Source organism: Sturnus vulgaris, chromosome 17 (assembly GCF_052056855.1).
Source record: "Sturnus vulgaris isolate bStuVul1 chromosome 17, bStuVul1.hap1, whole genome shotgun sequence".
In the NCBI taxonomy this organism is placed as follows: Eukaryota; Metazoa; Chordata; class Aves; order Passeriformes; family Sturnidae; genus Sturnus; species Sturnus vulgaris.
Window position 1 is genome coordinate 6,395,979 of NC_142259.1, and position 27,891 is coordinate 6,423,869.

The 27,891-nt window shown below is 48.1% G+C and overlaps 1 protein-coding gene across 9 annotated transcripts in view; it reads right to left on the reverse strand.

Moving 5' to 3' along the window:
- The window catches only part of MYT1 (myelin transcription factor 1), a 64,519-nt gene that overhangs the window by 14,524 nt on the left and 22,104 nt on the right, over positions 1-27,891 (reverse strand). For 5 of the 9 annotated variants that reach the window (XM_088174803.1, XM_088174806.1, XM_088174810.1 and 2 more), the window contains 15 exons: positions 27,679-27,779; positions 20,488-20,542; positions 18,616-18,646; positions 15,400-15,462; positions 14,439-14,686; positions 12,763-13,635; positions 12,003-12,137; positions 10,565-10,703; positions 9,985-10,098; positions 8,323-8,537; positions 5,633-5,838; positions 4,458-4,727; positions 3,564-3,718; positions 1,610-1,672; positions 1,325-1,393 (listed from right to left, as the gene is read on the reverse strand). In XM_088174803.1, coding sequence (XP_088030929.1) covers positions 1,325-1,393; positions 1,610-1,672; positions 3,564-3,718; positions 4,458-4,727; positions 5,633-5,838; positions 8,323-8,537; positions 9,985-10,098; positions 10,565-10,703; positions 12,003-12,137; positions 12,763-13,635; positions 14,439-14,686; positions 15,400-15,462; positions 18,616-18,646; positions 20,488-20,542; positions 27,679-27,779 — 2,737 coding nt within the window. Of the gene's footprint in view, positions 1-1,324; positions 1,394-1,609; positions 1,673-3,563; positions 3,719-4,457; positions 4,728-5,632; positions 5,839-8,322; positions 8,538-9,984; positions 10,099-10,564; positions 10,704-12,002; positions 12,138-12,762; positions 13,636-14,438; positions 14,687-15,399; positions 15,463-18,615; positions 18,647-20,487; positions 20,543-25,446; positions 25,614-27,678; positions 27,780-27,891 lie in introns of those variants that run through there. The other 4 variants (XM_088174805.1, XM_088174812.1, XM_088174804.1 and 1 more) reach the window with 4 other exon arrangements.

Here is a 27,891-nt window from a genome sequence, read left to right on the forward strand (position 1 = left end):
TTCTATTAATATCAGCTAATCCTGCCACTTTGTCCACCTCTGTAAAAAGAGCAGGTGGTTAACTAACACTTTTCCTGGCACTAGCCCCACACTGGTGAAGAGAAGTCCAGGAGCCACCACAGAGGGATTTGGGACTTTTCCTGACCTCAGTGACCAGTGGGGCTGCCACTGACTCACCTGTTAAACCCCTGATTGCACACAGGGCACAGCACTTTTGGCTTTTTTCATGATGGCCCTGTGCAGTGTGAAGCCTTTCATGAGGCTTTACTCTCAGTGGAGGCTCCTCAGTTGTAGTTATGAATAGCTCAGTGTCTAAATGACCCAAAAACTGGACTCAGCAAAGCTGGGAACTCAGAGGAGACTCAGCCTGCAAGGTTAGGCTGGGCCTGTGAAAGAGATGATGAAAAACAATTCACAATGGGCTTTACTCCAGGGATGCAGATTGGGTGGAGAGGGTTGGAGTCTCCCCAGTGCTCCCAACTAAATACAATTTCACCTTTCTTTAGGGAAGGCAACCTAAGAGAGCATTTGGGAAATCCACCTGTGAAGAATAAGCTCCTACTGCAAAGGAGGAGTTTGGAGAAGAGAGCAGCAAAGCTGAATATGGGATTCAGAGGAAGCTACCTGAATGAAAATGTCAGCACCAGGTTCCTCCCTTCACAAGCAGCAATGGGAATGGGGAAGTTTGGATCTCTGTGAGCCCTTGACCACTGGCTCAGGATCTGGCCTCACCAAGCATTTTTTCACTCCCTCTTTCATTCCCTCACAAATTGTGGAAATGAAGAGGAGCCTCTCTCACTACATCCCAAACAGTCCCTAAAAAGTAGCATAAAAATAGCACCCCAGGTTCTCCAAAAGAGTTGACTTGGCTGTGTGCTGGTGATGAGTTCCCAGCTGTGTCTCTGCCCAAAAATAAATCCAGGCTTTGGATTGTTTGAGATGGACAAAAAATGTTAAATGAAAAGGGTTATGGCCCACACTAGGCAAAAGAGCTTGGGAAAAGATGCCAAGTGAAAAAGAAAATGGCATGTCTAATGTGTCCAGAGGAAACCTGCCAGGCATCCAGGTTATTTCCAATCATTGCCATCAACCCCTTCCCCAAAATTATCCTTCCTCCACGCCACTGCCTCTTCAGCACAGCAGCTGGAAGCTGGAGTCCGTCAGAGCTCCTTGCAGGCAGCTTTTGATCAGCTCTTTGAAAGGAGAAGGGAGGGGATGGAAAAGCAAAAGCAGAGCAAGAGTTGTGGGGGCAGGAAGGGAGAAGAGAGAAAAAAAGGGTGGAAATAAAGAAAACAAAGGAGTTCCAAGTTGAGCGCAAACATACTTGAGGTCAGCAGAGTGGGCAGCCATGAGGTTTCTGAGGCTCTTGTCAGCAAGAGGACAACCAGAAAGGCTGAAAGAGAAGAGATGGAATATCTGGATAAGCAAAAAAAAAAAAAAAAAAAAAAAAAAGAAAAAGGAAAAAGAAAAAGGGCTGGGGCATGGGGAGGGAGAGGGGCAACAGAAGAGGGGAGGAAACAGAACCAAACTATCTACATGGTCACAAACTATATCAAAAGAAAAAAAAGTTGTTTTTAAAGTTCAAACCATGGAAAAAACGTCGACCCACCTGCGGTGAGAGGCATAGTTCCCCGTGATGTGTCCACTGCCATCACAGCCTGGGGTTGGGCAACTGGGCAACAACAACAACAAAGAGCATAAGTGTGGGAAAGGAATGGATTCGCCCAGACCCACGGCTGGGCAAAGCCAGCAGAGCCCCCTCAGGGTCTGTCTGGGGCAGCTCAGTCCAACCCTGCTGCCAGACCCCTGACACCAGCCCCATCCATCAGATCTTGGTGTGTGTTTCTATGTTTGCATAGATATGAACCAGCTGTTTCCCTTTCAGCTCCCCTTCCTCCCTTTTTACTTCTAAAATATCATAAGGATTCTAAAAACACAATTTGAAAAAACAATTGCAGCAAAGGCAAAGAAAGTGTTTAAAACCCTTAGCTGATGGGAGGGCTTGGTGGCAGTGGGGGACTGGCAGCAGCCTGACAGACGTGGCCAGCCCTGGCTGCTGCTGCCAGGCTGGATGATTCCTGCCACGCTGAAGCTCTGGCTGCAGGAATCATCTTGTTCAGATTTCAGATCTGAACAAGGTGCTTCGGATTTCAGCTTTCTGAATTTATTTTTTTTAATCTCCCAGCCCTTACAGCTGCAAAGAAAAGCTTTGCAAGCACTGTTTGCTGCTGAAAGGGAATGACAGTAACCTCTGGCTGTGCCTGGGGCTGATGGGAAGATACAGGTGAGGGGCACCTGCCTGGAAGGGGACAAGAACTGCACCCAGACACAGAGCATCAGACACAGCCCACGAGTCTGCTCTTGAGTTAACTACAGCTAATTCATTACAGCCCTTGGGCCAGAGAGGAACAAGGATATTAAATGGAGAGGGAAGGCTCAGGGCTGCCCATGACACCATTTATTTATTCCAGAGCTGTTTCCATTTAGGAAATTTCTCTACCATCACAATAAAATTAAAGCACAAGAGGACTTCAGGGCTCTAGCTCAGAAATTGCTGTTCACATCACTGGTGGGTTTTAAAAAACCCTTTAAAAACCCTAGGGCAGCTGGTCTGAGCTTTGCTCATTTAGAGAAGATGCTGCTGCTGCTCTGCCCCCACAGATCTCCCTGCCTGGCTGTTTCCTGCCTGCAGATAACGAGTGAGTTGGATGAGATCAGCAAAACGGAGCCCACCAGCTCCCTGTGTGATGTGTGGGAGGGTCAGCTGCACAGGAAAGAAGCCAGGAACAGCTGGGATGCCTGGGAGGGGAAACCTCCCCATCACAACCTCCAGGCTGATGCCAACGTGCTATTAGACCAGAGCCAGATCCAAGCTGCCGTGTTTGACTCAAACTCTTAAATATTAACCATTCCTGTGGGAATCAGTGTGGATGCAGAGCCATACTCCAGCCAGTAGGGCAGATCTGGGTCTGTGCTTCCACCCACACGATGGACAGACAGATTGAGCTGGGTCAAGGTCTCTCTCCAATGCAAAATGCAACACAACAGCAAACTTGCTGCAGCCTCAGGTCACGTTTTGTGTTCCTGCAGTATCACAGTGCTGAGACCCGTTGCTCTAAGCCAACAAATCCTCTCTTCTTACGGAGACATCTTGTGTTCAACACTCCCTTCAAGAAGGTGTTGAGATCCCTTGGGTGCTCTTGGCTCCACAACATCAGAGAGTGTCCCAAAACAGGGGATTAGGACATTGGGTAGGTGCCATCACCATTCCAGAAACACTCTTTCAGGAAAATACCAGGAAAAACTGGCCCTGAAAAGAGTTTCCCACAACCCTGTCTATGAATCCCTAGAGCACAAAGCTCTAAGGTTCCCTTCATCACTGCAAAGTAACATATTATGCCTCATTGATCAGCAGTTGTAGGAGGATGAGTAAGGTCAATCACAGTAAGAAAGGGAGATACAGTTCTTATTTTTAAAATGTATTTACTAATTTTGTTTCCAACCATACTGGCTAAGTACATATTAATACATTTTGGAGGAAGAGACAAGAAGGCAGGACTTACGTGAGCAGCTCTTTCTTGATGTCCTTGGAGAGGAATTTCAGCTTGAAGTTGGTTAAAGTAACTTCACCTGGGTATTTTCTCTCTTCAAAGTTCTCCTCTGACACTTCTTGCTCATCAGCTTCCGAGGAGGCAAAAGAGTGAGCAGCAGGCTCTGACTGCAAGGAAAGGGGCAGAGTGGTGGTGTGGTCATTGCTGCTGAGCTGTGGTGGGAAAGGGTCCCAAGTCTATCACAGCTAAGGGTTAGTGCAGCATTGCCAACACTCCTGAGCCCCTGCAAACACCTCACAGCACCCAGCCCAGAGATCCAACAGCCTGTCATTTCCTGGGATTGTAGGAGAAATGTGTAAATCACATCTGTAAAGGGATTTACATGTGGCTTTCCCAAGGTCTTGAAGGGATGAAGATCAGTGCAACCCCCTCACACTCTTCCTCAGCAGCCTCCCCATGGGCAGAGAGGCAGGTGATGCTCTCAGAGCCAGAACTCTCACCCCAGATGGGGGTCATGGCTGGATTCTCCCCCTGCAGGATTAATGTCTGTGCCATGCAGGGCTGTAGCTGCTAATGGCAGATATAAATCATCCTGAAAAACATCACCAGAAGCAGCACTGCTGCAAGGGAGCTGACAGGATTTACAATGAAGAAAACACTCCAGACCCAGGACAAGCAAAATGTGGGTTCTTCCTCTGCAAGGGCATCCCAACAGATCCAAGAGCAGTTGCTTCCTGCCTGGTTTTCCCTGGCTGATATCTGATAGCACTGACAAAGCCAGGAATATTTCTTTCCTTGGCTCAGAGGACAAACTGGGGGTTCTGGAGAAAATAGGACAACTGTGCAGGCAAACAAGGCATTCAATGTCCCCGAGTTGTTATTCAAGCACCGAGAGCCGCCGCTCACCTCCTCTGGCTCCTCCTCCCGCTGTCGGTTTGGTTTAGTGTAGTCAATGGGCCCATCCCACTCATCCTGGCGGGACGTCTGGCTGGACTGGGGGGAGGTCATGGTGCTGCTCGTGGCACTGGTGCTGTTTTGGCGCTGGGACACATCTGGGGACTTCATGCTGGGACTACTGCTGCAGCTGCTGCTGCTGGGGAAGGTGCTCTCCCGTTTGCGGTGTTTGTTCATACTCAAGTCCAGCGTCCCATTTTCATCCACCTCAATGTCCATGGACTGAAAGGTTGGAAACACAACCAATGTTACCAGAAAGTCCCCATGGGGGATCTTGCTCCTGTTTGTCTTTTGCAGTGCAGTGGGCAGGTATTCATGTCCCATCCTCTCCACTGTCAGGTATGAGGAACTGAAGAAAAAGGGTTGCTCTTTCCTAAATATTTCAGGAATGTGTCATGCAAAAACACCCCTCTACCACCAGCAGGGTGGTATTTTGACTCAGTTGATTGAACACAGGCATCTAGTGCCACTTAGGATACCTCATGGTATTCAAAATATTTGCCCTAGGTTGAGAGTGCTCCATGGGATTTGGGAAAACCTGTGTTCCTCTGAAAAAACAGCTGGAGATCAGACTGGATACAACTGGGGAACTTCAAGTGGCATCAGACATAGGTCAGGGAACAACTGAAACCAGCTCTGAGAATCATGGAATTACAGAATTTTTTGAGTTGGAAAAGCCCTCTGAGATCATCCACTCCAAACATTCTCCCAGCACTGCCAAGCCCACCACTAAACCACATCCCCAAGTGCCACATCCACCTGTCCTTTAAATCCCTCCAGGAATGGTGACTCCACCACTGCCCTGGACAGCCAGTTCCAGGGCTTGACCATCATAAATCATAATTTTTTCCTAATATCCAGTCTCAGCCCAAGACTTGTCTTGGGATTGATGCTCCTCTCACATGGGTAATTTGAACCATGAGGCACCTTCCACATCACTCCAAGAGCCAAGATTCCCTCCTCCAAACCCAAAGTGGGGAGCCAAAAGGGTGAACTTGGATGAGTGCCTGCATTCCCTCTGTATTTAAAAACACAAAATTAAAGGAAGGGTAAACCAACGTGTTTCTCCCATCCCGAATTTTTCAAATTTAGCCCCTGGGCAGGTGTTCCTGGCCACATTCACCCACCTTGCCAGGGGTCTCTTGCTGCTTGGTGCTGAGATTCTCGGGCATCTCCCAGCAGCGGGTGGAGAGGTTGAGGATGGCGGTGGCTGCCATGTGCGCAGCCTCAGCGTCGTGGGAGTAGTCGAAGCCTGTGGAGGAAGATGAAGTGCTCTTCATGTAACTGCTGGAGGGGCTGTGGCTGGGGGAAGAGGCCTTTGGAAAAGGTTTGGCTGGAATGAAAAGAGAAGGAACAACACAAGGCTAATGTATAAGCGGCATGAGCAGCAGGGAAAGGTTAAGTCAGTGTGACACGGTTAATGTATGCGCAGTTCCTGGGGTTATTCCCAATCCAGGGGCTGGTTTGTTGCCTGGGATGTGCAACAGGAGCAGTGCTGGCTGCAGCTTGTGCTTGGTGTGAAAGGTTAATTCATTAACTGACTCTGCCATCAATACCCAAAACACAAGTGCTTTTCTTCATTAGAGCTGCTCCTCGGTGGAAGCAGTTAAAGGAGAAAGCTTAGAGAAGCTTCCTGGCTCTTTTTTTATTGTTCTCTCTCTGTCCATAACTCATCTGCAGGGCTGCCTTACAGGGAGATTTCTAGTAGCATGTTTGAAAACTTGAAATGTATAAAATTCCATTAATAGAAAAACCATGGTCATAAAATATTAGCTTCCAAGGATGACACTGGTGAAATATGGGTTTTCTGACAGCTGACATATCATTTAAATATGCCAGAGAAACAGGATTTATTGCACAGCTGTACATAGCTACGCTGCTGCTCTACTCCTGTTATGTCAGCAGCAGCAAAGCCAGCCTGGAGAGGCAATTTCTCTTCATATCCTGTGAAATTAAAGTATTTCTCAGGGTGGACACACAATAAAACTTTCCCTACTAATAACTAATAATTCTCTATTAAAAAAACTTGAAGCTGATCTCATTTAGGGGGCCTCAGTAGTTTCAGTGGGTGCAAAAAGGAGATCATCTGATTTAGAACAGTCACAGAATTTTATTCTGAATCAACTAGCAAAATCTTCAAATTCTTAATTCATTCCACCATACTCTTTCTGGGGGAAATCATCCCCCCTTTAGTGGGAGGCTCACCCAGAGAAGACTTATAAGCTTTGGCCTGATCATGGCAAAACAAAGCCAACCTCAGTTGATGCAGCCACGGAGCAAAGTGATTTCATTATTCCCATTACAAACTCGTAATATTAGACACTATAAAATACTAATCTTCCCCAGCACTGCTTTCTTCCTCGTTGCGTGCGTATATAATGCATATTGACATTAATGGGAGTTATGCACATGCATGTGGGGGAATATAAATCCCTCTGGATGAAGATCTCTTTAAAATAAGTTCTCAGTGAAAGGAGCAGATTTCCCTGCTATGATTGGCAATCATATTCATCCTGTCGCTTTGATTAACTCATTGGAGGTTTGCCCACATGGTTATTCTTGTGTCTGGCTGCTTGTTTTCCTGTCCAGTTTAATCCATGTCTTCGAGGTGGGGCGTGAGGATCCGCCAACCCAACCTGACAATATCCAGGATTGGGAGATGCCAATTTCAATTTCACACTGTAGGCTCAGCGATGCTTTTCCATTTCATAAGTATTTCTACCACTAATAGACTCGCAATCAGCAAATTAGTGAAATAAGTGATGAGAAAAAATAGAAAGGATTATCCTAGTGGGTCTGCTGGAATTATTTTTGTCAGTACAATTACCCTGAAAATTCTTTGCTAATATTGCAAATAACACAATCTATTCAGCGAGAGAATCACTTGTACTGGGAAACAAATTACTTTTCCATCAGCCCTAACCCAGGATGACAGTGGCAGTTGTGCTCTCTGGCCTCCATCCAATTTCATTGTCTGATCCTGTACAGATTTAGTACTGTAATAAAGGGCGCTCCCATTGTAGTGCAACAACCAGGATGCTTTCAAGTACGAGCACTTTTTTAGAGAGCAGCTGCATCAGGATTAAGCAGGATTGTGGAAGTGGGATTAGCCAGACAGAAAGCCCTCTTGAGGCTGCTGACTTCTACAAACTGGGCTCCTAATTTATTTTTTTTTTTTGCCCCTCAAAAAAAATGTCTTGAGGTGAGCAGTTGGTGTCAAATAACACATTTGCAAGGGCTGTGTCCCCATGCAGTGTCCCTCTTGCCCTTGCAGCCTGGCCCCTCAGGGTTTACTCAGCCATTTCATTTTCACCCAGAGTTATAACCAGTGCAAGGTTCTCAGAACAGAGCAGAGGTGGGTGATCGATAGGTAGAGCTGGAGAGCAGAGCACGGCAGGGAAGACAAATGGGGGGAGTGGGTCATATATAAGATGGAAGAGAAGAAAACTGTAATCCATTTAGCTAGATGAGGAAAGCCAGATCAATAGATATGAGCTGCAAAGCAATGGGGACCAACTGAGGACAACTGTGTAACTTATCCCACCTCGAGACATCACTCAGATTAATGTTCCCACCACAGTTCATCCCACAGCCAAAGAGACTCTCTTCCAAACAAACTTTCCCAGCAGCCATGGACTCCTGTCACCATCAAAGGTGCCCACCTTGGGACCCACCTCACCCTCCTCATCCCAGGAGGGTCCAGCAGCTCAGCCCCAAGAGTCTCCCATCACCCCAAAGCCACGACCCCGAGAGCCTTGCAACATGCTGAGAAAGGCACAGAATACAGAAACCAAGTCCATCCCTGCTCCCAACTTACATTTAAAGGCTTTAGGTGAGGTTTCGCTAGTCTGAATCTTTGGGGCAAGCATGCGTTTGCCAAAAACCTGAGCATCAAAACTTGCATAATCGAAGGTGACCTTGGAGTACTTCTCCAGCTCCTTGGCCAAGTTGGCCCGGGGGGTTGCTGGGACCATGTTGGGCCGGTAGCTTCCATACTGAGGGATCTCCAGTTGCTTCACAAAGCACATAGGCCTGAGGATGAAACAATGAAGAGCAATTGTGTCTCTTTTCCTTGACGAGGTGACTGTTGAGAGGGGACCAGATACAATGGGGGTACAGCTGCACCTCGTTCCTAAAGGCTTACTGGGGACGAGGAGGCAGTGACAGCCCTTTCACTCTCCCTCAGCAAGTCTGTATCCGATTTGGATCTCTCAGACTCCAGTTTTATTTCTTCTATCCTTTTTTACCTTCATTTTTCTTTTCCTCTTTTTAAGCAAAACATCAAGGTGTCAACTTCACCCAGCACAATGTTCTTGCAGGCTGTCATGGTGTGACAGCACTTCCCAGAAGAGAACAAACTTGGGAAATAAGTCTCTCATGGGACCCTCATGGCACAGGGTGGCACACAAAGGCTTGGGGACCCCATTTCAGCTCAGCTCCCTGCTGCAGGTTTATTGCAGAGGCACCAGAGACTCTCCCCTGCCTCAGCCCCTCCTAGAGACCTGCTGCTAGAGGGCTGTCTATCATGAATCAATTTGTCTTGCATATAAATTGTATATAAATGGGCTATTGTTATTCTCCTTCCCGTGACCTCTTTCCACCAGAGAGTCCTCGGAGCGGGAGCTCCTTGGAGCATGGACTGTCCTCGTGATGTGCTCAGAGCGCTCAGCGCGGGCTCTGCTGCAAATAAATAAGTAATCGCCCTAAATGGCCTTTCCAAAGTAGCGAGAGCTGGAGCACCAGGGTGCTCAGCAGTCCTGGGGAGCAGATAAATAAATGAATCAGAGCTCAATGCCTTTGTGGGAGGGCTGCTCGGGGCTCGCACCGTGGTTTTTATCCTGCTCTCATTGCAAAATAACCAACCATATTCCAATCCATCTGTAGCCTCATGAATCACATCAGTCACTGAAGCCAGCATCTATCAGGGACATCCTTAATGGGAGACAGCCCTTTCTCCCAGGAAGAGAGAGCAAAGTATCAAAATTAATGTGACTGGTTTGGAAACGAGCGGCAGGTTCCTCTCCTCTGAAATGTGCAGGCTAAGGAAGAAAAGCAGGTGGACTCTAATGCACAACCACCATGGAGTGATTTGTGTGTAGCCTAAATCTCCTCCTCCTCCTCCCCCCCCCTCCCAAGCCCACCCTACTTATAATGCTGATATAATAAGCAGCCCTCGCTGGCAGTTTGTGCTGCAGAGCAATCGGCACAAGTGCCTTCTGCTGCACTGCTAAAACCCTTTGGCCTGTAGCCTCAGCATTAATTGATGCTACAGAAGCAATTCATTGTCCTCAATGCTCTCCCTGGGATCATCAATTAAATATCTCCCCACCTTGGCGAGACCTATGATCATAATAACAGGACTCAGCAGTATCAAGATACAGCTGGAGGGAGCCGTGGTGGCTGTTCCTGGGAGTGTGGCAGGGTGCAGAGGGCTGGGGCAGTGTGGGGACGTGGAGCTGAGCCTTCCTGTCCCCCTTACCTGAGTATCCGGTCAGAATTGGAGCTGCTCTTTGCAGGATCACCAGACTGGGTTTGTTGCTTTTCATGTGATTTGGCTAATTTTTCAGCAGCAGCAATGGGGCACCCAGATAAACTGTGGGAGTTGGTTGGGGGGGGGGGTTGTAGGAGGAGAAAAAGAGAGAAGGGAACCAAGCATGAGGAATGGGCACAAATACCTTCATTTCATAGATCCAGACCTGCACTGAGCTTGTGAGAAAAGTGCTTACTTCCTCCACACTGAACCAAAAATAGGACAAATTCACCTTGCACGTCATCAACACGGAATCATGAAATCATGGATTATAGAATGGTTGGAAAGGACCTTAAAGCTCAACTCATTCCAACCCCCTTGCTGTGAACAGGAGCACCTTCCACCTTCCCAGATTGCTCCAAGCCCCATCCAACCCGGCCTTGAGCACTTCCAGTGATGGAGCAACCTGTGCCAGTGCCTCACCACTCTCACAGGGAAGAATTCCTTCCAATCTAACCCTGTCCTCTGTCACTTGGAAGCCATTCCCCCACGGTGCCACCCCTGTGTAAGAAGAAGCCAAAGCTGGTACCTCCTGTGCGTGTTGCGGTTGCTGTTGACGTGACCCTGTCCTGTGCACCCGGGCGTGGGGCATTTCAACACGTTCTCGTGCATGGCCAGGACTTGGGAGCGAGAAGGGGAAGGGGACAAGGGAAGGGAAAGAAAAACAACTTAATAAAAATCAGAGAGGAAAAAAAAAAAAAAAGAAAAAGTCATCAAGCCTTGTACGCTGGTTTCCTAGAAATTAGGGAATGTGAAATGCTGTAATTAGTGTTTGCAGAGGGGAAAATAAAAGATTTACAAGGCAGCAGTGTCCAGGTCAGCATTAGATTAGCATCTCTGTACACAGCCTGGGCTTTCTCCTCAATTCCTGATTTCAATCCAGTTTCCCCCATCCAGCCACTCCTCTCCACCCCCGTTTTGGAACCAGGTCTCCAGTTTCAGGTAGTTTTAAGTGATTGAAGTTGTAGTTCTGCTTTTATCCTTAGGACTAGTCTTTGTTTGATTTTTTTTTTTATTTTTAATCTTCAGGATTATTGCTTCCTGCAGCGCTGACCTTAAAAGTAAAGAAAATAATTTGATCGGCAAGCTTTTGTAAAGCCCACAGCTTGTGTTAGTTATTTATTAATATTTTTGCTTGCATTTCAGTCTGTGAAGATAACTGCACTTTCTCCTTGTTTCTTCCAGCTCTGTGTTTGTGTCAGGCCTGCAACCTTTGAAATTACTGATAAGGAAGGGCTCCTCTTTCTTTTGGTCTATTATGCCATTATCATAAACATACAACATTGATTTTTTATGTATCTATACAGGGAAAGCTATTTAGGATGCTGGCAGAGAGGTGGAAATACAATCTCTCTCTGTGAATATGTATATATAAAAATATGTTATGAGGATGATAAATATTTTCTGTAGAATAGGTGAATCTTGGTACAGCACTTTGGGAATGTTGTAGTGACTAGGGCACAGGAGACTCAGCAGTCCTGTACATACTGAATCACATTCTCCTCTTCTTTCCTACATGACAACATATTTGGACAGCAAGGAAGAATAATATCCCTTTTTTCCCAACACGGTGTCTCAAAGTAGGGAAAAATATGTGACTTCCAGTGTAAAGATGGGCACTGCTTAACACACCCCTGGAGGCGGGCAGGTGTTTTTAAAGCCTCTCTTTGATTTCCAGAGAAGGGATCTCATTCTCCACAGGATGGTGCTAAAAATCCTTTAAGAAGGACAGGACTTCAAGTAAATCCCCATCATGTTTCCTGTGATTAGTGATAACATCTTGGTGGATAACAGCATCCAGAATCAACTTGGAAAAGCTCCATCCCATGCCAAAAACTCTTGTTATACTCCAAGGAATAACATCAGACTTGTTCTAGGGACTCGGTCATATCATTTGAGAAACTCCCTCATGAAAATTAGGCTCTGGACTAATTGAAGCAGCCCGTGGTGTCCCACCATGTACTCACTCTCGGGGGGGATCCTGTCCTTGTGCGGACAGCCGGAGAGGCTGCGGTGGTGGGGGTAAAGTCCCGTGACGTGTCCAGTCCCATCGCAGCCAGGAGTTGGACATTTGATTTCTCGCTTCTCAGGTCTTGAAGGATCTAAGGGTTGTGGGGAAAGGGCAGAGGGAAGCAGGTTAGTGGATTTGGAGGGGAAAAAGCGGAAAGAAGTGCTGAGGATGCTTCTCTCTGCCTTCCAGACAAGAAGGGAGAAACTTTTGGGTTTGGAGGGTTTTTTCTCTGGAGCTGGAAGCATAACACTGGACATTTCAAAAATTGAAATCGGCAAAGTGATTTGAGGAACTAACACAGCTCAGAGCATGGAGACACGCACAGTGACCGAGCAGGCAGCCTAGTTCAGAGCCAGGGAATGCTGAAGTCTCTGCCCTCATGTTTCTGTGGCCAGAAACCACTACTCTAAAACTCACTTGGATTTTAAACCAGCTCAGGCTGAGATTTTCAAGGTTAACTGACAATTCAGCCAAGCAATTCCTCTGCTCAGAGGGAGGCACCCTTGTGATGGTGTAGAGGACAACACCATTTTATGCATTCATTGTTGACATCAAGGATGTCCCCATCTCTCTGGACATTGAGGATTTGTGATTGAATTCCCCCTGTGGGCTGTGAACTCCCCCCACATCAGCCTAATAGCCCGTGCTGAACAGACAAGTTCAGCTGTTCCACCAGGGATGGGAAGGAGGGAGATACACAAAGGTTTGTCCCGTACCTTTACCGTAGTAGCTCTTCCGGATGTTGTCCAGCGGTTTGTTCTGTTTGTCCTCCACCTGGAAGTGCTTCACGTGCTCTCCTGGCAGCCGGCTGGGCTCCCGCACGATCTTCACCTGCTCGGCTTTCAGGGCAATGGCTTGTTCCAGCAGCCCCAGGTTCCCCCTGGTCATCATGTCGTACATCTCCGACTCATCGGTCACGGCGGATTTCTGGGAGCGCGCGTCGTCGTCCTTGTCGTCATCCGACCGCACCTCCACGATGACCGAGTACTCGGGCTTGGGGCTGAACTGCCCTTCACAGTGGCTTTTCTGGGGGTCCTGAGAAGTGTGAGGAGCTTCCTCGCAGATCACTTCAGGAGCCATCTCCTCCTCCTCTTCCTCCTCCTCTTCTTCCTCTTCCTCCTCCTCCTCCTCATCCTCTTCCTCCTCTTCCTCCTCCTCGTCATCCTCCTCATCATCATCCTCCTCATCCTCTTCTTCTGCTTCAGTCTTTTCCAGTTTGCAGGGCTCCTCTCCGTTCGTCTCGTCCCGGGGCTCTGGACACGCCTCGCTGCTGCGCTCGCTGGTGACCTCGATGACCTCCTCCGCGTCCTCCGTCTGGATGATGATCTCCTTGTCGCACTCCTCCTCCACCAGCTCCTCTCCCGCATCCTCATGGACCAAATGCACCACGTTGGACGCTGGCTTGGAGCCCTGCAGCTCCGCCTCGGGCAGCTGCCCTTCGATGGCGAGGGTTTCCTCTGCTATTTGGCCTAAGTTTAGGAGAGAGTTGGCGATTATTTCTTGGTAGCTGCTATAGTTGGCCTTGCTGGGCCCAGATGTACTTGTTGCTGTGTTTTGTCCATAGTGGGTTGATTTTGCTGGGCTTCTCTCTGAAAGGATGAAAGAAGGAATAGAAAGAAGAAGGGAAAAAGAAAGAAAAGATGGAAAAGAACAAAAAAAAAGTGAGAAAATGAGAAAAGGAGGAAAAGAAGAAAAGTAAAAGAGTAAAAGAGAGTAAAAGAGTAAAAGAGAAAAGAAAGGGGAAGAGAAAAGAAGAGGGAATAAAAAAGGAGGCAAAGAAAGTAATTATATAAACTCCTAAAATACAACTTTGGTGTACTTAAACTTAATTGAAACCAGAGCCTGGTGGTTCCACCCCTGGAGTGGCCTAATTTATTGAATTTGGGGATGGCAGGTAGAAAGAGGATTTCCACACGGGATTTAGATGCATCATCTTCCCACTGCCACCCCTGCTGCCAGGCCAGGGCTCCAAACCAGAGAGCAAGGCAGTGTCAGGACCCCAGCTGAAAATCCATGTCCTTTTTCATGTCCTTTTCCTGCCACTTCTCTGCTCTTGGATAGTGGCCAGATCTGTACAGGGAGGAAGATCCTGCTGAGCCCTTCCCAGCACCTGTGTGGGACCCTGGCTGCCTTCCCCACCCCCCAGAAAGCTGCTCTGTGCTTTCCATGGGTCTGATCAAAAAGCCCTCATTTTTAAGACACTGGAGGCACTGTGCTTTCTCAGCTTAACCAGAGCATTGCCATTGTGCTTCTACCCAACAATGGGTCCCCCCAGTAACTGAGGGACCCATCCTGTACATAATTCACAGGAGCTATAACTCCTGGCTGTTAACCCTTCCTGCCCTTTCTTCATCTGCAGAACACAGCTCTGCAATCAATAATGATCAAGCACCTTCTGCTGCCTCGGGGCTGCGGGTCTCCTCCTGCTCCATGGCCTCTGCCTCGTCCTCCTCCAGCATCCCCTCGGACTCATCGGAGCCAGACTCCTCCTTGGCCTCGGCCTCCTCGCTGCCATCACTGTCCACGTTGTAGCCTTCATCCAAGGCCAGTTTGAGCGGATGGGATTTCCTCTTTGACACCAGATGTTCGGCCTCAGCATCCTGAAGTTTCCTCTTCTTGGCTAGAGGGCAGCTTTGTAAACTGCAGATGGGATCAAGGAGGAGAGAGGAGGCATTGCTGAGTGAGAAAGGCCTGGCTACCTCATCCCAACTGGTTAGGCGAAAATAAGTGGGACAAATGCACTAATACTACCAAAGAAATCATCCAGCACCCCGGATTTTTAGCTGGTTTAACCCTCTGTGACCAGATGTGCTCTTAGACCTTGACTTGGTGCAACTACATCAACTTTTTTCTGGAAATCAGCACACAGATGCCAGGATGTGGCATCCCAGGACTGATGCTGGTGATGGCCACCATGAAACTAGGCATGGGATGCAGAACCAGCCCCTGGCACACATCCACCAACTGCTCCAATTTCAGAATTCATGTGGTGATGAAAATCCTCAATTAAGGATTGCATGGCTTCCAAGGCAGCCAATTTGTTCTCACTTAACTTCTCCATCCATAGAGGCACTAGGCAGACCAAAATCTCTGCCCATCAGCAGCTCCTTCCAACCCCAGACAGCTGAGTCAGGCACTTCTGGCCAAGTCTGGGGTCTGTAGGAAGGCTGCTATGAGTCTGGAGAAGCAGATCCCACCAGGACCCCTTTGGGACTGATGGAGTGTCAGAAACAAGAAGATTTGGGGCAGACAAGTTGGGTTGCTGCTCTGAACCAGACTTTCTCCAGTGAATGCCTGTCTTTGGGCCTGTTGATCACATTTTTCCATCTCCACTGCCTCCAACCCCACCTCACCTTCTGTGTCTCGCGTACTTCCCACGGATATGTCCTGAGCCATTACAGCCTGGGGTTGGACAGCTTGGGAGGGAAACAAACAGCCATCAGGAGCAGCAAGAGGACCAGGAGAATAAATTAGGATTGTAAAAACTACAGTCAGTTAAACAGGTTCTGTGCCCAAGGAACAAGCTAACTGCAAACAGGAAGATAATTTCCTTCAAATGGTTCTGTTTGTCCCTTTGAAATGTGAGGGAGAAGGACAGGAGAGAAGCCTTGCAGTTTGCTAAAAATTAATGAAATTACTCACCCCATTTAATTAGAGGAACAGTTCTCCATAGTTTATGAGTATGTTTAATTAAAGATTTGCATGTGTGAGAGCAAGCTTTTAAAGGCAGACAGCTACTGCACTCTGCCTCCCTGCTGCTACACTCCAGTTTTCTTTTTCTCAAGAGGAAAACATGGGATTTTCCCTTATCTGGTGGCTTGTCAGGGAACTGGGGCCACTTACAGTAAGAAATGTGTATGTTTTGGGGAAGAGCAGACTGGGATTTTATCAAGGAGGTTTTAGCCCAACACATCGGATGGAAATCCCCAGGACTAAAATCCTCAAAACCTCCCTTTTGGGGGAATGGATGAGATTTAGGTGAGTAGATCTCCCAAAACCCTGCAATTTTTTCCTGCTGCTCTGCAGGAGAGGATGAGTTAAAGGCTTGCAGGGAGCTCCGAGCCTGCTCACAGCCACTGCTGCCTTCACTTGAGCATCCCTCGCCCGGGACCACGCACCTCCCCTGCAGGGGTAATTAGTCCCAGCTTCAGGAGCTGTAAGGGCTCCAGATAAGAAGCATTAAAGCAAACATTTTCTGGCAAAACCAGATTATGGCATTGATTATAGGATGCCCAAGTGACTTGCCTGATGTCTGAGGAATTCTGGAGTCGTGTAGGATTAATAACCTCATTTAGCACTGTATCACCCTCAGCCTGGGAAGTTGGAAGCGCTAATGAAATCTCTTGATGACAGTGCAAAGGGAGAAGGCATCGCTAGCCCAGAGGGGATCTGGCCAGCCTGTTATTCTCAGAGTAAAAGACATGGGACAACATTAAATAGTACCAAGTGCCAAGTCAGGCTTTAGGGACTCAGAATTTCTGCTCTCAGCAGAGCTCAGCCCTTGCAGAAAGCTGAGAACAGGAGGGTCTGGCTGCACAAAAGGGTGCAGCAGCTCTGGGAGCACCGGTGGGTTATTAATGGTTCAACTCCCTAGAATACAAATCAGATCTTTGTGTTCAAAAACTGTAATTCAACCCAAAACTGGGGCAGGACAGTGCTGCTGAGGTGTCAGAAGAGTAAGAATCCTTCCTTCAGGGACACCGACTGGCTTTAGGTCAGCAAAGAAAATGCTGAGAGGGCAAATGGTGGCACCACATCCCCTAAGGGGATGCTCTGGGGAGGTGGAAGCTGCACCCCATGGCTCCTCCAGGTAAGTCTCCCCTTCCTGCTGTCCCCTTTGCTTGCGACCTGGCTTGAACCTGTGATGCTGTACATCCTCCAATGCCATCTCCTGTGGGATGGCTCCCAGCTCCTCTGGCATCCACACACAGACCCAGCCCCCCCACACCTGAGGTCTGGCCGGGCAGCATGATGTCCCCTCTCCAGCAGGACACTCCAGGTCATAGGGAACAAGATCTCATCCCAGTAACATGTGCAATTGGAGGAGGGAGCTTCCCTCTTCACTGCTTACGATCTAAAGGTCTATTTAATTTTAATTGCCCTTAGGACTGACTGAGGCTGCTCTGTCCCAAGCAGCCCCAGCCACACTTCCAGTGACTGCACACCAAAAGAGAGAGCAGTGTTCATGTCACCAGTGACTTGCCTGAAAAAGGCCTTATTCAATGGCAAACAAGAGCAGCTCTGATGAAGATGTTACTGGCTTTTATAAGTTTCCCTGTATCAATTATAGCAGATTACCCATCACTCCATTTTTAATGTGGTTAAATGAAGCCTGCAATAAAAAGTATGTAGGAAAGAGACAAGTGTTTCAGCATTGAGATTTGCCGAAGCAGGTGTCGATTTCGGATGTTTCTGGCTTCACTTTGTTGATTTAATGCCTTTAAAAAGCACCAGCACAAAGGTGATGCTCTACATGCTCCGGGCCAGGCTTTCCCTCCCCACTCTCCGCTGGGGAGTTTTCGTGTATTTTGGCAGGAGTCCCGAAAGGAGAAACGGGCTTCGAGGTCTATTAAAGCTGCTTTCCATCCCTCAAGAGCCACCACACCGATCAGCTCTCCCCCTCCCCTCAGCCTTCATCTGCTTGACAAAAGGGCTTCTTATTGTTATGCAGACGATGCCCTGCTTCCAATTAGTCGATTAATCGTCCAGTTATTCAGGCAATTAGGTGACAGCTGCAGAGATGGCTTTGTGGAGCACTCTGTCCTGCCCCTTAGATATGTCACCTGCTCCAATTACCACCTCCACTCAAGTGTTCAGCAATAAAAGTTGGAGAAGGGGCATGCCCAGTGCTGGCTCCTCCCGGCTCTCCAGAGTAACAGGAGAGTGGAGGAGCAAAATGCTCTGAAATTGGGTTGGTTTAGGTTCAATTACTCTTGGACACACGCGGGAGGCTGCAGGGAGAGGCAGCCCCTGCTCTTAGTGCCTGTCCAGGTTAAAGGCTCCTACTCCTGGCATAAGCCCCTGTGCAAGGTTTAGTGGGAGCTTACAGGTGGGGGAGGCTGTTACATCTAATGAGAAGCTCTGGAGGGCTGCAAAGGCTCTGCTCCTGCTCTTTTGGCTGCTGCTGTTGGCATCCCAGCGCTGTTAAATGAACAGAGGTGACTGAACAGAGGACAGGGGGGCTGAAGGAGCACCTGGCACCAGAAGAGATGTGACAAATACGTGGAAAGAAGCTCTGGTTAGTAGGATGGTGTTCCCAATGATCCTAAAACACAAACCATGGGCATTAGGTTTAACTGGGGTTTAGATCTGGGATGGGACACCAGTCTAATTTTATTCATCCAGAGCTTCAGATTATTTCTTTAACTCTTGTGATGCCTCTGATGTGTTGTCAAGTGGTACCCTGAGGACTTGGACACAACCACCAATAGAAGACCCCAGCAAGACCCCATTAATGCTGTGGGTTTGTTCCCCTCACCCAGGTTTCCCAGCTGAGGGGTTTCTCTCAAGCCAGTCCCACCACGTGCCCCCCCATCCCTCCCGTGGCCGAGGAGGAGCAGGGTCCTTACCTCACCTCCTGGCCGATGAGCTCCGTGGGCACTGGGTGAAGGGCAGGATGCAGCAATGGAAACAAACACCAGGTCAGAAACAAACCAGAGGTTCCCAGCCACCCCAAGACTGAAACTCTCCTGCCAGCAGCTGCATTTCTATTTCCTCCCTGGACACCCCATTCAAAAAAGAAAGGCCCAATGAATCCTGTTGTCCTTTGCTGCATGCCAGCCTGTAGTAAATAATAATCCTGCCTTGTCAATCCTCACACCTGTGCTGATTTTCAAGCAGGTGAGTGCACACTGGCGATGTCAGGGACTACCTCTCTGAATCTGCGATGACTTTGAAGTAAATGGAACTATTCTGACATGCATGCCTGTAATTCAAACACTTCTAAATAAAGACCGTGTTTTCTCATGCCTTCATCTCTCTTTTTGTCCTTTAAATCTGCTCATCAATTTCTTCTTTCACAGCTCACAACTGTTTTCCTGCAATGGCCACATTCACCTTTATAACACCAGCATTTTTCTCCTCTCCTTGTCCCTTCAGACTGATGCAGGAGCCCCTGCCAATGCTCAGACATATGATGGGGATTTGTTACTTGGGGTAGACAAGAGTTTGTAGGATTTTGGGGGATTATTCCCTACTTGTGAATAAGAGGGCTTCTCACTGCCCACAACAAGAGCACACAACAATTTCACATCACAGCTGAAACCTTACATCCAGCCAGGAATCCAAATAATCAAGAGGAAAAAAAAAATCCCTCAGCACAAGTCTAAATTTGCCCAGGCTAAAAACCATAACACGTTTGCTCAATTTGTTTGAGCTAATTGGGTTTCCTGGGATCCAGCTCCCGGTGGGATGACTCACAAGCTTCAACAAACTGGAGGCAGTGACAGTCCCAGGGTGCAGGCAATAAATTACCTTTTCACATCGAGAAACCCAGATTCAAGTGTGGGGAAGGCAGGGTGTGAGAAAATAAATAGAATCAGGGCGCTCTAATTTGCAACCTGAACAAGCACCTTTGTGTATGTGCAACAAAGCAGTGAAATCCAAATATTCAAGCTCAGTTCAACACAGCTGGCAACATCTGGGTTTGGTTTTGTTTTTAAAAGGTGCAGGTGCTGTGAAAAGCAAAGAGGAAGGAAGGTGAGGATAAAAGGAAGGTGGCCCAGCCCAGCTGTAGGATGAAGCTGCAGTCCCTGCACCCATCACACCTTTCCAACCTTGTTGGTTCCTCACTTCCAGCCACCTTTGTCACTCGTCACATCTACAGCCACAAAAATGAACCAAAAAATAGAGGCTGCTCTGTAACCTTCACACTTGGCTATGGGACTACCTGAGGTGGCACCCTGGGCTCTATCAGAGCCTCTCACCTTCTCCCAGGGAGAAAGCATGCAAAGAATTTCAGTTCTTCTTTTCTTTTATTTTTTTTTTTTTTTTTTTTACAGGAAAAAATCACAGTCAATCTTCGCATTAACCAGTTGTTTGTCCTCCCATCCCTGCCGGGGATGGCCCATTTGCTTCTCCAGCATGAGCTACTTCTGCCAGGCACTCTCAGATGAGCGACTTCAAAGCCGCTGGCAGAGTGAGCCTGATGAAAGCCCTGGGAGCTGATCTGAAGCTCCAGTGATTGCCATCCCCTACAGCAAAGCAGGCACGGGGGCTTTTATTCCTTGTTTGCTTGTTATTTTCCTTCAGCAGCGGGTAGAGGAAGAGGGTTAAATATTATAAGGACCTATAAAGTTTTGTGGTTGGGATTTCAGTGGGGTTAGGGCAGGGGTAGTGAGCATAACTTGAAGAGTTAAGGCTGGACTTGAAAAACCAAAGGCTCTTTGGAAGAAGGAAAGTGCAGGGAGCTGAGGTCTGCACAGCCCAGTGCTCCCACTCACCTCGGATAGACTTGGATCGAGTGCGTGCTCTCTTATCATCATTTTCTAAACTCATCTGCAACAGAAAGGAAAAAAGCCATTACTGAAAGATAACCAGAAAATCATCATTAAAGGACAAGCTCGTACGTGGTTGTCATTTTGTGTAAATACTTGGGTGGCCAGGAAAGCTTGCCCATGTTTTTCAGATGGAGGCTTCTTACCTTAATGCTACGTTCAACTCACAGAGACAAGATTTAGCAATTTTAAATTAATTTCCATATCCTGGAAGGACTGGAAGGACTTTGTCTGTCGAGTAGCACAGAGAAACAGAAATCCAGATGTGTTGGCTGTGTCTGAGATAGCCCTTGTTAAGAGCAGAACTGATTTCTCCAAATTTACAGCACAGAACTGCTGTGAGCACCGGGGTGGAATGCCAAGACAGAATCAGAAATCTCTGAATATGTGTCTGAGCTGATCTCCTGCCTGAAAAGGGCAATTTTTCACAAGTGCCCTAAAGAACAACCTCTTCTCTCTGCTTAAATTTGCCACAAAGAGGACTGCATCTAAATAACTCACAACGTGGACATCAAACACGAGGTCTGCAGGGAACATGGGCATGAATAAGTAACATCAGGGACTTCAAAGTTCTGGATATTAATTAAACATCACCACATGCCAAAAGGTAGCAGGAGTCTGAAGTGCAGCCACCTCTGGGATACAGCACCTTTGAAACCAGGCAGTGCCTGGAGGTGGGAGCAAGAAAGCAGGGACCTCCATGGCCTGGCACAAAGATGTGGCTGGAATAATATAAATGGGATTTCATTAAAGTTGTCAGAGGAGCTCCTGAAGTGGTCAAAGAACTGTTTTACGTCTTGCTCTTGACACAGATGTTCTCTCTGCAGGCAGGAGTGCTTGGCAGTAAATGTCAAGGGGGAATGGCCAGATCGGGGTGTGAGCAGGGCAGGGGATCAGAGCCTGGTAGGTTGGGAAGGCAATTTGGGTTTTACTGCAGTGTTACCATGTGGGACATTTCCCCCAGAGATTACAAGGAGAGAGAAAAGGAGGTGAAAGAACCATTTACAAGTGGGATTTGACATAATAAAACCAAACTCTCTGTGGAATATCCTCTACAGGCTCAGTTAGAGAAGGAACAAACCAGCTGCTGTATCATTGCTAAATGAGGAGGTTCCATGGCTCCAGCAGCCCTGACAGAGCAGGGACACCATCTCTGCTCTCCCTGGTCCAGGGGCAGGAAGGGACATGCACGTGGAGCTGTGCTGCTCCACTGGCGGAAGGGATGGTGCAGGTAGGGAATGTGCTGCTGGATCCCTACAGGCACCCTAAAAACATCTTGGTGAATGCTGCTCCCAGGTCCCAGCAGAAGGGCCAGGGCTCCTCACCCTCAAAGGAGGCAATGCTTGGTGCTTTCCCTGAGGTTTGGGAGCAGCAAAGAGAGAGGGAGGCTGTTTGGGCAGGCAGGGAGAGGGGACCAATGTCCCCAAGCCCTTGGGGCATCACAGCAAAAAACCCCTCAGAGGAGGAATAAAGTTTTCCCCAAGCGCTTCTCTCCTTCACACTGCCACCTTCCAGAAATTCAATGTTAACATGCAATGATTTGTTTGATGGGCATGTTGGAGAGGAAAGAAGAAAAAAAAATATGAGGGGGGTGAGGGGGAATCAAAACCTGGAGCAATTTATGCATCCTGTCAGCATTCAGCTCATGGCACGGCAGCGTTGTGCTCCACGTTTATTACAATCTTCCCAATAACACAGCAGACAATTACTATAATTTGTATTTTTAAAGCCCTGGTTCCCTGTGGACCAATGGCTCCCGTTTAAAGTGTGGAGAGGAGCAGGTGTCACAGGGACTTCATTACATTTATGAGCCTGAGCTCGCTCCCTAATGCCGCCGCACGCCGCCAGCGCAGCGGCACCTTGCATTGCTGGGAGCCTCCAAACAACAGCAATTTCAGAGAGATTCTCTTTTTTCTCTCTCTTTTTTTCCCCCTTTTCTGACAATTCTCACAGGGAACTGGCGTGTGTTGGGGTGGTGACCTGGCAATATGGGTTTCCTGCAAAGTGGCAGAGGAGGTCAGGCTGTGAGAAGGGCAAAAGGCAGCGCCTGTTGGGCCAGCTCTGGCCAAAAAAGAGAGGGATTGGGACCCACACGGACAGGATGGAAAAGCAGAACAAAATTTCATTTTTCCTAGCCAGGAGGGTGGGATGGGCTGAAGCTGCTCATCTATAAATAGAGGAGGTCCCGTTTCAGGTCACATTTGTGTTCAGGAGTTAAATATTGTGTGAGCTGGCATCCAGGCTCCTCACTACACCACAGCACCTCAGAGCAAGTCCTGCCATTGCCTCACACTCCTCTTTCAAGCCAGGATCAAACACCCTGGGAAGAGGGAGCAGATTCAGTCACCACACAGGCAAAGGGGACAGGAACCACCTAAGGCAGGGACAGACCCACAGAATCACAGAATTCTCAGGGTTGGAAGGGACATCTGGTGACCCAACCTTGCTAAGGACCAAAGAATGAAAAAGCCAAATAGCCTGCCTTGCCTGGCCTATTATACAAAAACCAACCAACCAAAACAAAAAACCCCAAACAAACAAACAAAACAAAACAAAACAAACAAACAAACAAAAAAAATCCAACACCAAAAAACAGCCCAACACCAAACTTCTAAATTATTGGGAGTTTTCCCCATAGGGAAGACCCCATTACTTGTTTAGAGAACCTGACACAGCCTCACTGCTGTGTATTTATAATGTTTTATTTACATCACCATCGGGATGGCAAGGGCTCTGTGCTCCCACATCCTGTTTTCTACCATCAAGCTCTTTTTTTCAGCTTAAACCAACATCAGGATCATCCTCAAAAATCCTCATTTCCCTCCAAAGTGGAGAAACACCAGGAATAAGATCCATTTTGGAGCTCAGCCCCTGCTCCTCCCAGGCAAGTTAAACAACTGGCAGAGCCCTGACTGTGCTTCTGGAGCCTCCGTGCTATCAGGCTCAGATGCAGGAAGGTTACATGAAACCATTGTCCTTTATTGCTGCCTTCTCAGCCAGAAGCCCTCCAGACAGATCGTTTTAATGTGAAATTTCAGGTCACACAGTGCATGTTTGCAGTCCTGGAGACCGACAGGCTATTTTCATTAGGTCTCTCTCTTGTTCACATAACAGCCAGGCTGAGGAGCTGTCTGGATTTCAGTCTTATTGCTTTAACTCTGGATGAAAACAAAGCAGCCCAAAAGAAAACCTGCAAATAAATTTTTGCAGCCAGATGCCAGTCACAAGCACATTAGTCCAGCTGGAAAAAACAGAGGTTCATTCTACACCTCCTCACCTTATCCATGGGTTATCTCTAAGATTATATCAAAATCAGCACCTGGCAAGTTTCCTAACCCAACACTACAGGAAAGGACCCTGTGCTGGGTCTCAGGGTACTCCCTTCAGGATTCAGATCAGTGTTAGTGCCTGTGCTAGTCAAGGTAACCTTGGGAACATCACTTCATCTCTGTGTGTCCCTTTTCTCCCTCTTTTCTCTCTACAGGTAAGAAATGTCCCCTATCCTGTTTCCCCTGCACTAAGGAGCTCCCTGACACGAGCAGAATACAAGTTATAATGAGAATTTGTCAATGCTGCAGACTTAAATCAATGACGTTCAGACAGATAAACTTGAAAAAGAGTTTAACTCGAGCACAATGTGAATTTTAACAGCCAGATTCTATAGTCGAGGTCTTGTTCTGCTGCCAAGACAGCAATACAGCACGGATCTGAAGTTTCATTTCATGGACTATCTACAGGGTTGACATTTTCTTCTCCTTTCTTGTCTTAATACACATTCCCTTTCCAATGGAAGCCTGAGGAACATAACAGAGCACAAACCCGCTGGGAGCCCAGCACGTGCTGATGCCCAGGTGTGCCTGAGCTTCGACAGCTCTATGCAAATCTGCCATTAAAGGCCCTGCTGAAATTCCCCCCGGTCAGCAGTAATACTTTATATGTATTCAAGAGCACCACAGACCTCAGAGAAAATAAACACACTGAAAAACCCTTCAGCTGGACAAAGGGAGGTAAGGATTCAGCAGGAATATTTATTTTACACTGAAAGCAGCAGAGCTTCCATCAGTGCTTATTTGTAGATGTAGCAAAATGCCAATTGCAAGAAGAAGCATCTGAGCTTTAGGGGGACAGACAGACACACAGTGCCCCTATTTTTAGTTTTTAAAACCCTCTAACTTATATTTGCCTGGCAGCAGAAGGAAGAGGCCAGAAGAAATTACATTTTTTCCTGCAGAATTGTTGAAAAAGGGTTTTCTGCTTGGTCCTTCCCCTCTTGAAGATCCAAAGAGTCCCCTCTTAGCTCCTCAAGGGAAAAGGCAGCAAAACTGCTTCTCAGTGAGGATGGGTTTGAATGGCCTATCCTGATTTCTCCTCCTTTTTTTTCTTATGGAATTCCTCCTTGGCTGTTGCAGGCCGAAGAGAGGTGGAGAGACCTGGATCTCTGTCTCCAAATTTCTCCCCTTTCCTCTCTGTTAAGTGCCATGGCATCTTTGTTCATTGAAGAAAATGAGGAGGACTTTGTCCTGCTGCACCTTCTGTAGCTGTGAATTTTTAAAATAAATAAATAAGGGATGATGGAGGAAGAAACACTCTTGATCAACAGTGTGCTTCTACTTTAAAAAAAAAAGGCCCAATAGTAGCTCCCAGCTGCTATTTTATAACCACACTCTGAGATTAGGAGGATTTTTTTCCTCTTCTTCCTTTAGGGTCTTCCTAGCTGCTTGATTTAAATCCTCCTGACATTCCACCTATTGTGAGTCCTGTTCTCAGCTGAATAAGCTCCCGTCTGCCTTTTGCTCTGACTGCTTCCAGGAAAGGACACCCTGCACGGTGTTCCAGGGCTGCAGTCGGGGAGGGGGAGGATTTTGCCTTGACATGTTGAGATGCAAACCCACAGCTTGTACCCACCTCGAATCCGACACTCCAGCTGTGTCACAAACATCCTCCTGAAGCCGTGCTGTCACTTTGCATTTGCAGAAAGGCTCCAGCCCCCCCTCTAAAGCACCCAGTGCTGAGAGTGAGGCGCTTCCCGAGCGCTGCTGCTCCGCAGCGATGGCAGCAGCATCCTCCACACTCGAGGGAAGCGGAGCAGAAAAGCTGCTCCTGAGCATCACATCTGACACAGGCGCAGCTGCACCGCTGCCTCCGCAGCGCTGACAGCCCCGCATTAGGCTGGGTGATTTCAGAGGCCGTGCTTGAAGCTGACACACACCTTCCTCTCGACTCTTGGGAAGTGCTACAGCACGCGGTCCCAATGCCAGGGAGACCTGAGCGGCTCCGTGCGTGCCGGCAGCTCTCATGCCAGAAGAGGAGGGGTAGGGGAGAGGGGAAAAAAAAATTGTAGTTGTTCAATCTCATTGTTTTCCAGCTCTGTGATAAGCCAGCTGCCTTTTCCATGAGATTATCCTTGAGTGGCACAATGTGAGGGGATTGCTGAGATGCATCTCTGCGAAGGGGACAGCAGGGATGGGCTCTGGTGGCTCCATCACCAACCGCCCTACCTGTCCTGACAGCAATCAGCCCTCACCAACAGCCTGCCTGCTATTCAGCTGCCTCCCAGGTAGATCCCGATGGCATAGGAAAGTAGAGATTTGGGAGACAAAGGTTAATTTTGCCACCTGACACCGTGATCCAGGACGAGCCCTGGCAGCAGCATCCCGGCTCAGCTGGCTCCATGCAGAGATCAGCTCTCCCCAGTACTGCAGAGATCTCATTTCAAACCTGTCATGGGAAATTTTATCCCATGCCTGGACTTCTTTAGAGGCAAAAATAAATAAGTAAACGTGCCCCACATCCCATTGTCCTTCACCGCTACACATCCTGTGGATTACGAGCTGTGACTGGCATGAAAAACTACATTTAAATACAATATATATTTATGAGCACACAGAGAAGTGCAAGCATGTGCACACAATGCAGATCCAAAGGTTAGAGAGTGATCAGGACCTCTCCCCTCATGAGATAAGATAGCTGCATGCTCACACAATATCCAGGCTCCCTTCAGACTCCCCCTCCCCATCCCCTTCTCTCACCCCCGAGCCAGGCACTCAGATAAAACATGGATAAGCAGGGCTGAGGATTGCAAGAAATGGTTAATATTCGTGATATGCTTGTTAGAGACAGAGCACCAGATGAGTGCCAGGGACTGGGAATGTTACCTTTTGTAATCATTACTTTATTAACATACGACAATCTTATTAAATCTAACCTAAGTGCTTATTTGGCAGGTTCAATAGAAAAGCCTTAATTGAGCTCATTTTAAATATAGCAACAACTGCTTACTCTGCTTTCTAAGAAGGTGTGATCTTTCCTGGCGACACCTGCGTGCAGCTGACAGCTTGTTAGTGAAGAAGGATGTTTTTAAGCGTGGATTTTTGCTGATTTGGGGTTTTCCCAGGGTTTGGTTTATCTAGGGATACAGGAAGAGTTGGTAACATCAGTCACCTAAGGAAGCTTCCTCATCACCCAGATGGGTCCATCCACGCACTGGAGACAGTGCCTGACTACGGAGAGGCCAAAATAGGACAGGAAGCACCATTTGTGCAGTGAACAGCCCAGTTCTCTGCTTAATTAAAGCTTCCTAATCGGCTGGCAGTGAATCTGCCAGGAGGTTTGACAGCCTTGGCTGTACCTCTTTCATCAGCCACAGCTGCAGCGGCGAATGAGTGGCTGTGTTGAGCCCCAGGAGCTGTCCAGGGTCCCGGTGGGGATGAATGGCTCGCTTGTCCCCTCCAAAGGCACCACGGCTTCACCTGGTGTTCAAGGGGCTCCTTCCGACCAGCCGGCGCCTTGGAGAAAGGGTTTATTTTAACAGGCCTGAGAGTGACCTAAATACCCAGATCTGAGCCACCCTTGAAGGATGGCACCGGAGAGGAAGGCAAGGATTTTAATATCTGCACTCCAAGCCAAACTTTGACAGCTGGAAGCTCTCCCTGCCCGGATTCACTATAGAGGAGGCTTGGCTGTAGCGAGGAGATTTCCAAGCCCTGCCCATCACTTTGTGATTACCGGAAAGGCTCCGTTCCCCCAGGAGCAGCTGGTCCAGAAGGAGCTGGAGCACATGTGGCCCTTGTCCCATGGCCAACACGTGGTGGTGGGGGGGTGTCACTGTCCTAAAAATGTCCCTGCTTGTGTGCTCACCTTGATGCGTGTGCCTTGCAGGCCGGCGGCTCCCTCGCAGCTGCTGATCTTCTCTCCACTGGTCCACCTCTGATTCAGCAGCTCACCCCGAAACTCATTTTCTGGGGAGGAAAAGAGGAACGTGGGGTCAGGACCCAGAGTCAGCCCAGCATCCTGTCAGCAGCACCAAGCAGAGGTAGAAATGCAGTGTTTATTCCTTGGCTGCTTTCTTGA